Genomic DNA, 14,110 nt, shown 5'->3' with positions numbered 1-14,110 from the left:
AATCCCGCGCCGAACGGTCCTATCCTGCGTGTCATTCCCAAGACAATGACTGGTTATGAATGGAATGCAACAACAAACTGTGTGCGCGTCCCTTTAAATGCTGTGATGGTCAATGCAGGAAAGTGCAGCGACACCGTTATCGGAATCCCCCTCAAGGGGCCCCCCACAGTAGGTGTTAGCTCGGCGGCTAACTCAGCAGCTAGCTCGGCTGCTAATTCGGCTGCTGGCTCGGCGGCTAACTCATCTGCTAACTGGGCTGCTAACTCGGCGGCTCTTTACAGTAATTTAAGCATTGCCTTGCGGCTACTCCTGACTCTCCCTGTGACTGTGGCCTCAGGTGAGAGGAGCTTTTCAGGTTTGAAGCTGATAAAGTCATACATGAGGTCCACCATGAGCCAAGCGAGACCCACAGGACTGTGGGCGTGAGCGCGATGTTCGCTGGTCCCCTGGGCGGACCAACCAGGGGACCGACCATCCCCCCACCCCACAATATTGAACTATTTATGTTATTTTATTATATATGTTATTAAATACAAAAGTTAACAAGAGTAGAGAAAGAAATTAAGATAAATAAATGACATGTAGTATGTGAAACTTTTTTTTTTCTTTTTTTTGCATTTCATTTATTTATTCATTTATTTATTTATTGCATTTTCACATAACCCAATAACTTACATGTAGCTATAACGGGTCTGTATTAATTTTATAAATGTATTTCTATTTATTTGGAAGCAGCAGTTTGTGTTGTGTGGCCTGGGATCATAATCATCACAGGTCAGTCTATCCCCCTCCCCCTCCCCCCCTTGCTTTTCCTCTGAGAGTGAGACTCACTCACAACCTGCTCACAGCCTCTGCAGTCGCAAGTTGAACATTATCTCTCTGATCCACGATGGTCTGAGTGGAGGATGATAGCATGACGCACAGCGGGCGCACGTACACACACTTCACACAACTTAAAAGTTGGCAGGGATGTTCGTTATGCTCTGTCACTCCCAAAGACTCACAGTTATCAGAGAGCTTGAGTTGATAACAGCTGGTAGCACATTACTGCTCTCCACTGATATGACTGCGTGTGCGTGTTGACCTGACGCTGGGTCACTGATCTCTGGAGGTGTGACGATACACTCACGAGACAGGACGAGACTTTAACTCTATTTTCTATTTTTAAGAAAACCAGTGAGGAAATACATGACTATAATTAATATATATTCATGACTGTAATGAATCACTTCAGTTCTTTATCTTGACCGGGATCGGCCTCGGTCCGGCTCTGGAGCTCTGCTTGAGGAAGGATGGGGAACGGTGACAGCGCTCGATGACAGGAGGAGTTGGAAATTTCACTTCACCAAGGAGACAATTTTTTCAGTTTGTCTGAGTTTGTTCAGTTTTCTTCTTCTAAATGTTCATAAGTCAGTTTTTCTGGAACAAGATGGTCCACAGGAAATATAATGTGTCTCCACTACAGCTTCCATGTGAACACATCAGTTATTAAACTGTGAAACTATCAGGACTGAACTGAACATATTTCACTACTTTTTACTGGTAAAGTTTTCCTTCAGTCAACTTTTGACTTAAATTCAGTATTTTTACAAAGAGGTTTTGAGTCTTTCACACATCCATCATTAAAGCAGAGTCCTACCTGAGCTGCACAGCAACAGCAACACCATCAGCAGGTGATCCATGACCAGGTAGACCGTCTGTCTCTGTGTCCGTCTGACGGACTTCATCGCTCTCCTCTGCTGATCATATGATCTGTTTCCTCTTTTTATCACATTAGCCAGGAAATTAACTGATGAGCTGCTTCTAAGAACTGAACTAACCACAGGCGAGCCATATTTTTGACTGTGATAAGAAGTTTGACAGTCAGTCCAATATGTAACCGGTTGCCATGGTAACAGATATGTCCTCTAATCACACAAACACCTCATAACTTCATTTAGTTCACATTAAAAACATTTTTATGATTGAAAATAAGACAAGAAAGTGTGTGTGTGTGTGTGTGTGTGTGTGTGTGTGTGTGTGTGTGTGTGTGTGTGTGTGTGTTCAGAGCTGCTATCCAACATAACTAAATGCAGGAAACATTCATGTATATTAGTCAGTATAAAGAACAAAAGCTAGATTTTGAATGAAAGTCTTAAATACAGGAATGACTACTAAAGAACAATGATGTTAATTATAATGATGTCACAGTTCTATTTTATATCTGGTCAACATGCCACCGTATGGCTCTCTCTCTCTGAGGGTGAGCTGTTTCAGGAGACAATGTAGGAAATTACACAGGCGCAATCAGATTAATACAGCTGTGCGATCACCTGCTCACTCTTTTTCAATCAATCAATCTTTATTTGTATAGCGCCAAATCACAACAAAGTTATCTCAAGGCTCTTTCCACAAAGAGCAGGTTCTAAACCGAACTCTTCAGGTTTTAACTTTAAAGAGACCCAACATTCCCACATGAGCAACAGTGGTGAGAAAAAAACTCCCTTTTAACAGGAAGAACCCTCAGAACCAGACTCAGAGTGGGAGAACATCTTTTAACAGGAAGAACCCTCAGAACCAGACTCAGAGTGGGAGAACATCTTTTAACAGGAAGAACCCTCAGAACCAGACTCAGAGTGGGAGAACATCTTTTAACAGGAAGAACCCTCAGAACCAGACTCAGAGTGGGAGAACATCTGCCTGGACCGGTTGGAGAAGAGAGGAGAGAGGAAGGAGAGGAGAGTGAGGAGAGAGAGGAAGGAGAGGAGAGGAGAGAGAGGAAGGAGAAGAGAGAGAGGAGAGAGAGGAAGGAAGAGGAGAGAGAGGAAGGAGAGGAGAGAGAGGAAGGAGAGGAGAGAGAAGTACATTGAAGGTCCAGGACTGGAATCTGTCATCTGGACGTCTCCAGGCCCAGATTACCTGAGAGACCAGAAAGCACAGACAACTCCGGGGAAGAAGTTTAGCTTATTGATGCATTAATAGAACATGAATGTTAATGGATATAGATGGATGGATAGAGAGAGAGAGGGAGGAGGAGAGAGGATAGATGGATGGATAGAGAGAGAGAGGGAGGAGGAGAGAGGAGCCTAGTGCATCATGGGAGTCCCCCGGCAGTCTAAGCCTATAGCAGCATAAAGTAGGAGCTGGAACCGGCCCCAACTATAAGCTTTCTCCTCCTGCAGTGCGTCAGTATTTGTTCAGACTACAGGTTTGGGTATCAGGCCACTGACCCCCAGTCGTGTCACTCTCTCCCTTATACCTTCCTCCCGTTGAGCAGCAGAGTGGAAACGTTCAGTGAAAGGTAGAAAATGACAATGCCTGAGATTCCCTGCAGTTTCAATATTTAACCTTTATTTATTTCAGGTTTCTTACACAGAAAACATGTCTGTTATTTTTCACAGTTTAAAACATGTTTATAAAATGATGAACAGCTGTTTGTTTTAAACACTTGAAGGTGAGTTTCAGGTTTCAGTCCCTCTAGTTAAACATTAATACACATAAAAAAACAAAACCACAAGCAGATCCCAAGTTTACTGAGGTGTGTGTGTGTGTGTGTGTGTGTGTGTGTGTGTGTGTGTGTGTGTGTGTAGTGTGTGTGTGTAGTGTGTGTGTAGTGTAGTGTTAGTTTGGTGAAGTGAAGAATCTTCTTCCCGGCTCTGCTCGACCTCTGTAGGAACAAATCAGACAAACTGAGTTCAGACAGCTGATCACATGATTCCTGCAGCTCAACTATTAACCAGAACTAAGAGGAGAGAACATGTTAGTCTAATTTCACAATATTAAAAACAGAAATAATATTTGATCCCTTTAACGCAGTCTAACATGTGACATTACTGCAGCACTCAGAGTCGTGGTCTGATCTTACGTGTTGCCTCCTGAAGCGGCGCCCTGGTTCCTGATGCGTCCTCTCACTGATCGTCTGCCGGCAGCCGCGTAGTAGCTGTTCAACTCCGGAGACGTCAGCGGCTGGAAGAGACGGACTGTGGAGGAGAAGACGACATGTATGAAGACCTCATGTTCATCTGAGGAAAGACTCGTTCATCCTGACTGAGGAGGTGAATGACATCTGACACATGCAGAGGAAATCTCTTCAGATACTTTCAGACATAAAAATCAGAACTTGCATTAATCGTACCGTTTCTCTCCACACAAAGAAAATTAAAGTTTGAGGTACTTTACTGTTATATTTCCATGGGATGCTACTTTCTACTCTAGCATTTATTTGACAGCTTTAGTTACTGTTCACATTTATCTGCTGACCCTTTGGAGGGCCCCCACCCCTAGGTTGGGAACCACTGGACTAAACTAGCTAACTGTATATAAAGTAGTATAAACTAGCTAACTGTATATAAAGTAGTGTAAACTAGCTAACTGTATATAAAGTAGTGTAAACTAGCTAACTGTATATAAAGTAGTGTAAACTAGCTAACTGTATATAAAGTAGTATAAACTAGCTAACTGTATATAAAGTAGTATAAACTAGCTAACTGTATATAAAGTAGTATAAACTAGCTAACCGTATATAAAGTAGTATAAACTAGCTAACCGTATATAAAGTAGTGTAAACTAGCTAACTGTATATAAAGTAGTGTAAACTAGCTAACTGTATATAAAGTAGTATAAACTAGCTAACCGTATATAAAGTAGTATAAACTAGCTAACCGTATATAAAGTAGTGTAAACTGGCTAACCGTATATAAAGTAGTATAAACTAGCTAACTGTATATAAAGTAGTATAAACTAGCTAACTGTATATAAAGTAGTGTAAACTAGCTAACTGTATATAAAGTAGTATAAACTAGCTAACTGTATATAAAGTAGTATAAATACTATGCATACTACATCACTATAATACTGCAGTACTTTTACAGTAGTACTTTGTATTGGTACTTTTACTGCAGTAAAGTATCCGAGTACTTCTTCCATCACAGTTGGTGTATAAAGAGTCTGCAGTACAAATCTCTCTAAAAATGAATTGAAACATAAAAACTCTCCTGGCTGCATTAAAACATCCTCATATGAACTGTGAGGGCTGATGTGTGATGCTGAGTACCGTGCCCTTCGTCCTGGCTGCTGGTCTTGGTGGTCGAGGACAATGAGGATGATGAAGATGAAGATGGGATCTGGTTGGTGCGGAGTTCGAGGATCCGTCTCCACGACTCTTCAGGGAAGGACAACAAACGGCAAACAACCTGAGAGCAGAGAAACACTCACATGTGACCCTGTAAGTTAAGCTCCGCCTCTTCCTGCAGCTGAAAAACAAGAAGAGCTGTCGTATCTCAGAGGGCCAGAAATCAGACCTGTAGCATCGAGGTGGCTCATATTCATACACACAGACATCATTGTAAAGCTTTTGGTCTTTCACACAACCTTTTTCTGTTCGCTCCATAGAAGCTGATCTCCAGCCTGCCAAGAGTCAGACTGACTTCCTGTTTCACGAATGACTTCACACAAACCATCCTGCTTTAAAACTTTACCTAAAATGACCTCACAATACCATATAATCCTCCTTTGGGAGTCCTCAAACCCCCGATCATGTGAAGATCTAAACTGTCGATCTAGAAACAAACTGTCCATCGAGTCAATGGCAGCAAAAAGGCCTCGTCATCACTGATCTCTGAGAGGAAAAGGAATAAAGCGAGGATGACGCTACAGTCTCCTCCTGGCTACTAAAAATGCTTTTAAGAAATCCTATAACCTATACTGCATCCTTCCACCAGGGGGCGATCAAGACATTTTGGCTTCATTTAGTGGATCTGTCACAGCGTCCATCTTTCAGGACTGATCAGACGTGTTAATAACCGTCATACTGTTGGTGTGAACATCAGAGCAGCTGCTGACCTTCGCCTGGGTGAGCGTGTCTCTCAGGATGGTTGCTGGAGGCGGAGCAGACGTCCCGTGTCCCACCAGAGTCGGTCCAAACACCCGGGACAGATTGTTCTGGTCCATCTGACACCGAGGACTCCTCATGACCCTGAAATATGAAGTCAAGACGGGAACAAGAACTGACTCCAAGAATCAAGTTTATTCTTCTTACATCCTGAAACACATTTAGACAAACAGTCCAGTGGTGGAAATACGAAGATCTAAGTAAAAAGACTCCTCCACCTGTCCTGAATCCTAAAACCTGCAAACTTTAGATGTTTACAGACGAGCTGATTATGTTCAACAGTTTAGGTTTTCATTATTTTTTGGTTTTTGGAGGTATCTGTTACGCTGGCGGCTAAGAACCTCCTGCCATCTGTAGAGCAGTAATGGATCAAAGTAATCTTTGTATCCACCTAGATGATTGTAACTGATTTAAATAAATAGAAAATCAAACCTCATAGCAGAGTGATAGTGGGAGCAGTCGGGTGTAGTTATGACCTCATAGCAGAGTGATAGTGGGAGCAGTTGGGTGTAGTTGGGTGTAGTTATGACCTCATAGCAGAGTGATAGTGGGAGCAGTCGGGTGTAGTTATGACCTCATAGCAGAGTGGTAGTGGGAGCAGTTGGGTGTAGTCGGGTGTAGTTATGACCTCATAGCAGAGTGGTAGTGGGAGCAGTTGGGTGTAGTTGGGTGTAGTTATGACCTCATAGCAGAGTGGTAGTGGGAGCAGTCGGGTGTAGTTGGGTGTAGTTATGACCTCATAGCAGAGTGGTAGTGGGAGCAGTCGGGTGTAGTTGGGTATAGTTATGACCTCATAGCAGAGTGGTAGTGGGAGCAGTCGGGTGTAGTTGGGTGTAGTTATGACCTCATAGCAGAGTGATAGTGGGAGCGGTCGGGTGTAGTTGGGTGTAGTTATGACCTCATAGCAGAGTGATAGTGGGAGCAGTCGGGTGTAGTTATGACCTCATAGCAGAGTGGTAGTGGGAGCAGTCGGGTGTAGTTGGGTGTAGTTATGTTAGACTCTGAGCTTACTTGTGAAAGTGCAGCATGAGGAAAGCCAGCGTGTCTTTGTTGGGTTTCGGCAGCTCTGCTACAGCCTGAAACATGGCGGCAGTGCTGCTGTCTGCATCGGACATCTCTGCAGGGACACAAACACAGAGTGGTGAGACGTGGACAGACAGGTGGACGGGCGGGTGGACAGACAGGAGGACAGACAGGAGGACAGACAGAAGGACAGACAGACAGCTGGACAGACAGGAGGACAGACAGGAGGACAGACGGGTGGACAGACGGGTGGACAGACGGGTGGACAGACAGGAGGACAGACAGGAGGCCAGACAGACAGAAGGACAGACAGACAGACGGGAGGACAGACAGACAGCTGGACAGACAGGTGGTGTGTTGGACTCACCTGCTGCCTCCATGAAGGTGCGGTGCAGTTTGAAGGTGACCAGCGGCTCCTTCAGCGTCCTCAGGAAGTCCTTGAGGAGTCCGCAGAGCACGTGGACGTCCTGAACTCGACTGAGCATGAGCGGAGTTTTCCCCTGAAGGAAGCGATCCTTGAGATCCTTCACGAGCCGCTCACCTCCAGGAACTCTGTACAAACCCCGCTACACACACACACACACACACACACACACACACACACACACACACACACACACACACAGAGGTCATGTCTCATGTGTCAGCGTTATGTCAAAGCCAAACGTCTGATTATCTACTAAACTCTGATGGATCAATCAAAGTCATGTGAAGGCTCTTTCCACATAGAGCAGGTCTAAACCCAACTCTTCAGGTTTCATTTAAAGAGACCCAACATTCCCACATGAGCAGCACTTGGTGACAGTGGAGAGAAAAAACTCCCTTTAACAGGAAGAACCCTCAGAACCAGACTCAGAGTGGGAGAACATCTTTTAACAGGAAGAACCCTCAGAACCAGACTCAGAGTGGGAGAACATCTTTTAACAGGAAGAACCCTCAGAACCAGACTCAGAGTGGGAGAACATCTTTTAACAGGAAGAACCCTCAGAACCAGACTCGGAGTGGGAGAACATCTTTTAACAGGAAGAACCCTCAGAACCAGACTCAGAGTGGGAGAACATCTTTTAACAGGAAGAACCCTCAGAACCAGACTCAGAGTGGGAGAACATCTGCCGGACCGGTTGGAGGAGAGAGGAAGAGGAGGAGAGAGAGGAAGGAGAGGAGAGGAGAGAGAGAGGAAGGAGAGGAGAGAGAGGAAGGAGAGGAGAGAGAGGAAGGAGAGGAGAGAGAGAGGAGAGAGAGGAAGGAGAGGAAGAGAAAGGAGAGGAGAGAGGAAGGAGAGAGGAGGGGAGGACAGAGAAGCACATTGAAGGATCAACACTTCCTGCTGCTCTGAAGGGATTTACAGATTCAAAGACAAGCAGAGACAATATTCCGTTTCCTGGTCCAGACACCGATGAGAGACCACGAAGGCTCGGACAGTTTACCTCCTGCAGTCCTCTCCTCTCGATCTCAGTCACACACTCGATGAGCAGCTGAGGAACTCTGGGATGCTTCAACGGAGCAAAACTTTCCAGCGAGTTCTGAGGAGGAGAAGACGCAGTGAAGTTGACAGAAGGAAGACGTGTGATTGGTTGTAGTGTTAGGTCTCCTGCAGCTGAGCGAGGGTCTGATGGACCGTTACCGTCTGAGCTGTACTTCCTGGTGTGGCGCCCGAGCAGACCGTGACACACTTCTGTTTACACTCTGGATGAGCGATCACTCGGCACTTCCTGCACTTCATGGCGATCTTCCCAAAGCGGATCCTCTTGCCGCAGGGCGAGCAGGTCTCGGTCCAGATCACCTGACACAAGCAGCAGATTCAGGATCAGTCAATGAGCCGGACGTTCGGACATGAAGCTCAGCGGCTCGACGCCTTCGTACCGTTTTAGACACAAACACGTGTTTGGGTGTTTTGTCGGCTCTGATGACGACGCTCTCCTCCAGCCTCACTGCAGGTTCAGGTTCAGGTTCAGGTTCAGGTTCAGGTTCATCACACGGACACCACACCGATGTGTCGTCTGTCAGAGAACCAGAAACACTGAAATCAGCATTCTGCTAACTTCACTGTAAAATCTGAAAAGTTAAAATCAACTTTTCTTTGAATTTAAATTGTTTAATTATCAATTTCAGACCTTGAACTGCAGTCTGAGAGAGTGTGACGGTGCTTTCAGCAGTCACACAGTAATGAGATATCTGAACACACCCCCACCTCCACATCCTCCTCCTCCTCCTTCATCACAGTCTGAAACAGCATACTCCTGAGTGATGCAGACAGCGGTATCGGGGCTTTCCTGTGTGATTCCCAGAACCATGTGGATCTTCCCTCGAGAGTCCGGAGTTGACACCGACGCCTCCACAATGGTTTCCACCTCCTGACACACAAGACTCAGACTAAAGTACTAGTACCTCAAACTGTACTACAGTAAAGTACTAGTACCCCTTACTGTACTACAGTAAAGTACTAGTACCTCTAACTGTACTACAGTAAAGTACAAGTACCTCTAACTGTACTACAGTAAAGTACTAGTTTGTCACCTTCTCCAGCGTTCTCCTCTCCAGCGGTTCTGTGAACATGTTCCCTCCTCTTCCTCGCCTCCCAACCGCAGCAGCGACAGTCAGACCCATCGATGATCTCTGCAGAGAAGCAGCAGCACAGTCAGGAGTCAGGGTTCAGGGTTCAGGGTTCAGAGGCCAGGGATCAGAGGCCAGGGGTCAGGGGTCAGAGGTCAGAGGCCAGGGGTCAGGGTTACGTACCCGTCTCTCTCTGGCTCGAGACTTCAGCGGTTTAATCACAGATGTGTCCACGTCCTGAAATAATACGGCAACACAAACACTTAGCTTCTTCTTCACATATTAGTTGTTTTATTTATTTCTTATTAATAGAAAATATCCTCAAATAAAAGTACTTCTCTTTATACTTTCAATATCTTTCTATGATTTAATAAAAAGCTGTAAAATGAAGTGAAATCATCAGCGTGGAACCTGATGCATGATGTGACTAAAAACCTTAAATACAATAAAGCGCTGCGTCTGTTCGGGTTGTGACCTCACCACGTCGTCATCGGTGCGATCGTAGCTGATGTCAGAGTGAGACAGGAAGGACGACTCGTCGATGACGGTCAACCTGACACATGAAGAGTTCAATCACTGCTTTGATATAAACATGTTTTAAGATGAATTGAATCCTCTGAATCTAACCCTTCAAGAAGGTTTAATACTCCAGAGTGAATCCAGCAGCTCTAATGATCCTCAGGTCAAGGAAGGACAGAAAGAAGGAAGAGAGGGAAGGAAGGAAGGAAGTAAGGAAGTAAGGAAAGGAGTGAGGAGGGAGGGAGGGAGGAAAGGAGGAAGGAAGGAAGGAAGGAAGAAAGGAAGGAAAGGAGGACTGAAGGAAGGAAGGAAGGAAGGGAGTAAAGGAGTAAGGAAGGAGGGAAGGAAGAGGGAGCAAAGAAAGAGGGGAGGAGGGGAAGAAGGAAGGAAAAATTAAAGAAAGAGGAAGGAAGGAACAGTCAAAAGAGAGATGGGGTCAATTTGACCCGGGAGGACAACAGGAGGGTTAAAGTTCTTTGTTTCCAATTCTTACTGTTAAATGTTTTAATATAAAGCTCACAGAGTATGATATGCGTGATATGAATAACTGACAATCAATATTTGGCATCGATTGAACGTTCGTACCGTTTGTTGCTCCGGTGCAGAAGCGTCGTATTCGCTCCTTTCTGTTCAAACGTGGCTAGGAGAGATTTCTGCTCGTCGTTCAGACAGGCGCTGGACTTGCTGTCGTGAACCAGGATGTCACACATGAGCTGCATCTGCCTTTGCTGCCAAAGCATCAAAGAAGGAAGGAAGGAAGGAAGGAAATGAGGAAGGATGGAAGGAGGAAAAGAGGACAACAGGAGGGTTAAAGTCCAGGATGTCACACATGAGCTGCATCTGCCTTTGCTGATAAGATAGATGATAAGTTAAAGTCCATCTGACATTAACCCTCCTGTCGTCCTCCCGGGTCAAACTGACCCCGTCTGTTTTGAGTGTTCCTTCTTTCCTCCCTTTTTCTTTTCCTTCCTCCCTCCCTCCCTCCTTCCATCTCTCTTTCCTCCCTCCTTCTTTTCATCCTACCTTCCCTCCTTCTTTCCTCCTTTCCTCTTTTCCTTCCTCCTTTCCTCCTTTCCTCTTTTCCTCTTTTCCTCTCTCCCTCCTTCCTCCTTTTCTTCCTTCCTTTCTCCCTTCCTTCCTTCCTTCCTTCCTTGACTCGAGGACAACAGGAGGGTTAAACTACTGGAGACATGCTCTGTAAATCACTTCAGAGTTTAGCAGATTATTTTCGCGATTTGTCTCTAAAATGTCAGAAAAGTGAAAATAAAATCTAATTTCCACAGTCAAAGGTTACGTCTTATTTTGTAGGAACAGTCCAAAAGAAAAATCACACACACTTATAGGGAGAGCTAAAAGAAGCACGTCCTTTCTTTTGTTCCATCAAACATTAATAGCTGGAGTCACACTGAGCCTGATCGCATCCTGCTACACTCTGAGCAATAACTCACATTAGCTTTAATGCTGAAGCAACTAACAACTAAAACTAAACTATTACAGTTTATTATTATATATAAGTGGTAAAACTATAAATGCAGAAAAAATATCACCACTTTAGAAACACTAAAACTAAGACTAAATAAAAACTAAACTAAAACTGGTCAATTCCTTCAAAATAAAAGCGAAATAAAACTAGTCAATTCCTTCAAAATAAAACCAAACTAAAACTGGTCAATTCCTTCAAAATAAAACCAAACTAAAACTAGTCAATTCCTTCAAAATAAAACCAAACTAAATCTAGTCAATTCCTTCAAAATAAAACCAAGCTAAAACTGGTCAATTCCTTCAAAATAAAACCAAACTAAAATTTAGTCAATTCCTTCAAAATAAAACCAAACTAAAATTTAGTCAGTTCCTTCAAAATAAAAGGCTCACCAGGTAGTGATAGTCGGCCTCCACTCGGTAGCGTTTCTTCATCTCCAGGTCCAGCTGGTTGCGAGCGTGTTTCAGTTTCACCTCCAGAGCAGCTTTGGCCACGTCGGACTTCACCAGCAGCTCCTTGTACTTCTTCTGCTCCAGCTCGGCATGCAGCCATTTCTTCCTGAAGCTCTCGAACTTCTTCACCACCTCGATGAACTCTGTGAGCGGAGGAGAGCTCAGAGTCAGACCTGCACCAGATACTCAGTGAATCTGCACGGCTTCGTTTCATCACCCAGCTCGGTGCTCATAGTGTTCTCCTCCACGGCGATCCGCTGAAGGCAGAGAGCCAGAAGTTCATCCACCACCAGCCGAGACTCTCCCATCGCTGCTCCAGCTTCCTGCTTCCTGCTCCCAGCTTCCAGCTCCCAGCTCCCAGTTTCCTGCTTCCTCTAACATACACAGACCATTGCAAATGTTACAGCAGCTGATTGGACAAAGTTTCTTTAACAAGCTCAATAATGATGATAGTATTGATAAATAAAGAGGTACTGTGGGTCTGTCATGGAGGTCAGGGACAGAACCCAAAGACTGTCCTTGGTCTCTGATCCTGTTTATGATCTTCATGGACAGAGAGAGTCCAGTTTGAGAACCTCAGAATCATTTCTCTGCTTTTTGTGGTTGATGTTGTTCTGTTGGACTCTACAGGTGAAGTCCTCAAACAGGCTCTGGGATGGTTTGCAGTTGAATGAGAAGCGGTCGGGATGAGAGTCAACACCTCCACATCTGAGGCCATGGTGCTCTGCTGGAACAAGGTGGACTGCCCCCTCAGGGTTTGGGGGGGGGGGGCGGGCGGGGATTACTGCACCAAGCGGAGGAGTTTAAGTATCTGGGTCTTGATGCAGCGTGAGATTGACAGGTGGATGGGTGCAGCATCAGGTAGATGGGTGCAGCATCAGGTAGATGGGCTCTATCAGGGCTGTCCCTGGTCTCTGATCCTGTTTGGGATCTTCATGGACAGAGAGAGTCCAATTTGGGGACCTCAGAATCAACTCTCTGCTTTTCGTGGTTGATGTTGTGCTACTGGACTCTACAGGTGAAGTCCTCCAACAGGCTCTGGGACGGTTTGTAGCTAAATGAGAAGCGGTCAGGATGAGAGTCAACACCTCCACATCTGAGGCCATGGTGCTCTGCTGGAACAAGGTGGACTACCCCCTCAGGGTTTTTTTTTTGGGGGGGGGGGTTACTGCCCCAAATGGTGGAGTTTAAGTATCTGGGGGTCTTCTTCACATTGAGGGTCAGATGGAGCCTGAGATTGCAGCACCAGGTGGATGGGTGCAGCATCAGGTGGATGGGTGCAGCATCGGGTGGATGGGTGCTGCATCAGGTGGATGGGTGTAGCATCAGGTGGATGGGTACAGCAGCAGGTAGATGGGTGCTGCATCAGGTGGATGGGTGCAGCAGCAGGTGGATGGGCTCTATCAGGGCTGTCCCTGGTCTCTGATCCTGTTTGGGATCTTCATGGACAGAGAGAGTCCAGTTTGGGAACCTCAGAATCAACTCTCTGCTTTTTGTGGTTGATGTTATTCTGCTGGACTCTACAGGTGAAGTCCTCCAACAGGCTCTGGGAGGGTTTGTAGCTAAATGAGAAGCGGTCGGGATAAGAGTCAACACCTCCACATCTGAGGCCATGGTGCTCTGCTGGAACAAGGTGACTGCCCCCTCAGGGTTTTGGGGGGGGTTACTGCCCCAAGTGGTGGAGTTTAAGTATCTGGGGGTCTTCTTCACATTGAGGGTCAGATGCAGCGTGAGATTGACAGGTGGATGGGTGCTGCATCAGGTGGATGGGTGCAGCAGCAGGTGGAGGGGCTCTATCAGGGCTGTCCCTGGTCTCTGATCCTGTTTGGGATCTTCATGGACAGAGAGAGTCCAATTTGGGGACCTCAGAATCAACTCTCTGCTTTTCGTGGTTGATGTTGTGCTGCTGGACTCTACAGGTGAAGTCCTCCAACAGGCTCTGGGAGGGTTTGTAGCTAAATGAGAAGCGGTCGGGATAAGAGTCAACACCTCCACATCTGAGGCCATGGTGCTCTGCTGGAACAAGGTGACTGCCCCCTCAGGGTTGAGAGAGAGGGGGGGGGGGATTACTGCCCCAAGTGGTGGAGTTTAAGTATCTGGGGGTCTTCTTCACATTGAGGGTCAGATGCAGCGTGAGATTGACAGGTGGATGGGTGCTGCATCAGGTGGATGGGTGCAGCAACAGCAGTGATGACCGTCCTGGTGGAGAAAGAG

The 14,110-nt window shown here is 45.9% G+C and overlaps 2 protein-coding genes across 2 annotated transcripts in view; both read right to left on the bottom strand.

Annotated features, from left to right (window-relative positions):
• LOC128381798 (scavenger receptor cysteine-rich type 1 protein M130-like) overlaps window positions 1-1,682 on the bottom strand; it is a 152,085-nt gene extending 150,403 nt beyond the window's left edge. Inside the window, exon 1 of the mRNA XM_053341833.1 lies at window positions 1,640-1,682. Coding sequence (XP_053197808.1) covers window positions 1,640-1,682 — 43 coding nt within the window. The remainder of the gene's footprint in view (window positions 1-1,639) is intronic.
• Window positions 1,683-3,600: 1,918 nt separating this feature from the next.
• On the bottom strand, window positions 3,601-12,204 carry LOC128381797 (rac GTPase-activating protein 1-like). The gene is made up of 16 exons (XM_053341832.1): window positions 12,114-12,204; window positions 11,837-12,039; window positions 10,550-10,692; window positions 9,926-9,998; window positions 9,629-9,682; window positions 9,410-9,508; window positions 9,084-9,246; window positions 8,756-8,892; window positions 8,564-8,675; window positions 8,320-8,501; window positions 7,260-7,458; window positions 6,881-6,986; window positions 5,821-5,953; window positions 5,083-5,171; window positions 3,845-3,961; window positions 3,601-3,646 (listed from the first exon to the last, which is right to left on the bottom strand). Exons 1-16 carry the CDS (start codon window positions 12,202-12,204, stop codon window positions 3,601-3,603), a joined length of 1,947 nt encoding a protein of 648 aa, XP_053197807.1.
• Between the last annotated feature and the right edge of the window lie 1,906 nt (window positions 12,205-14,110).

Source organism: Scomber japonicus, chromosome 20 (genome assembly GCF_027409825.1).
Source record: "Scomber japonicus isolate fScoJap1 chromosome 20, fScoJap1.pri, whole genome shotgun sequence".
In the NCBI taxonomy this organism is placed as follows: Eukaryota; Metazoa; Chordata; class Actinopteri; order Scombriformes; family Scombridae; genus Scomber; species Scomber japonicus.
The sequence above is the reverse complement of the archived record's forward strand: the minus strand, read 5'-3'. Positions and strand labels throughout refer to the sequence as shown.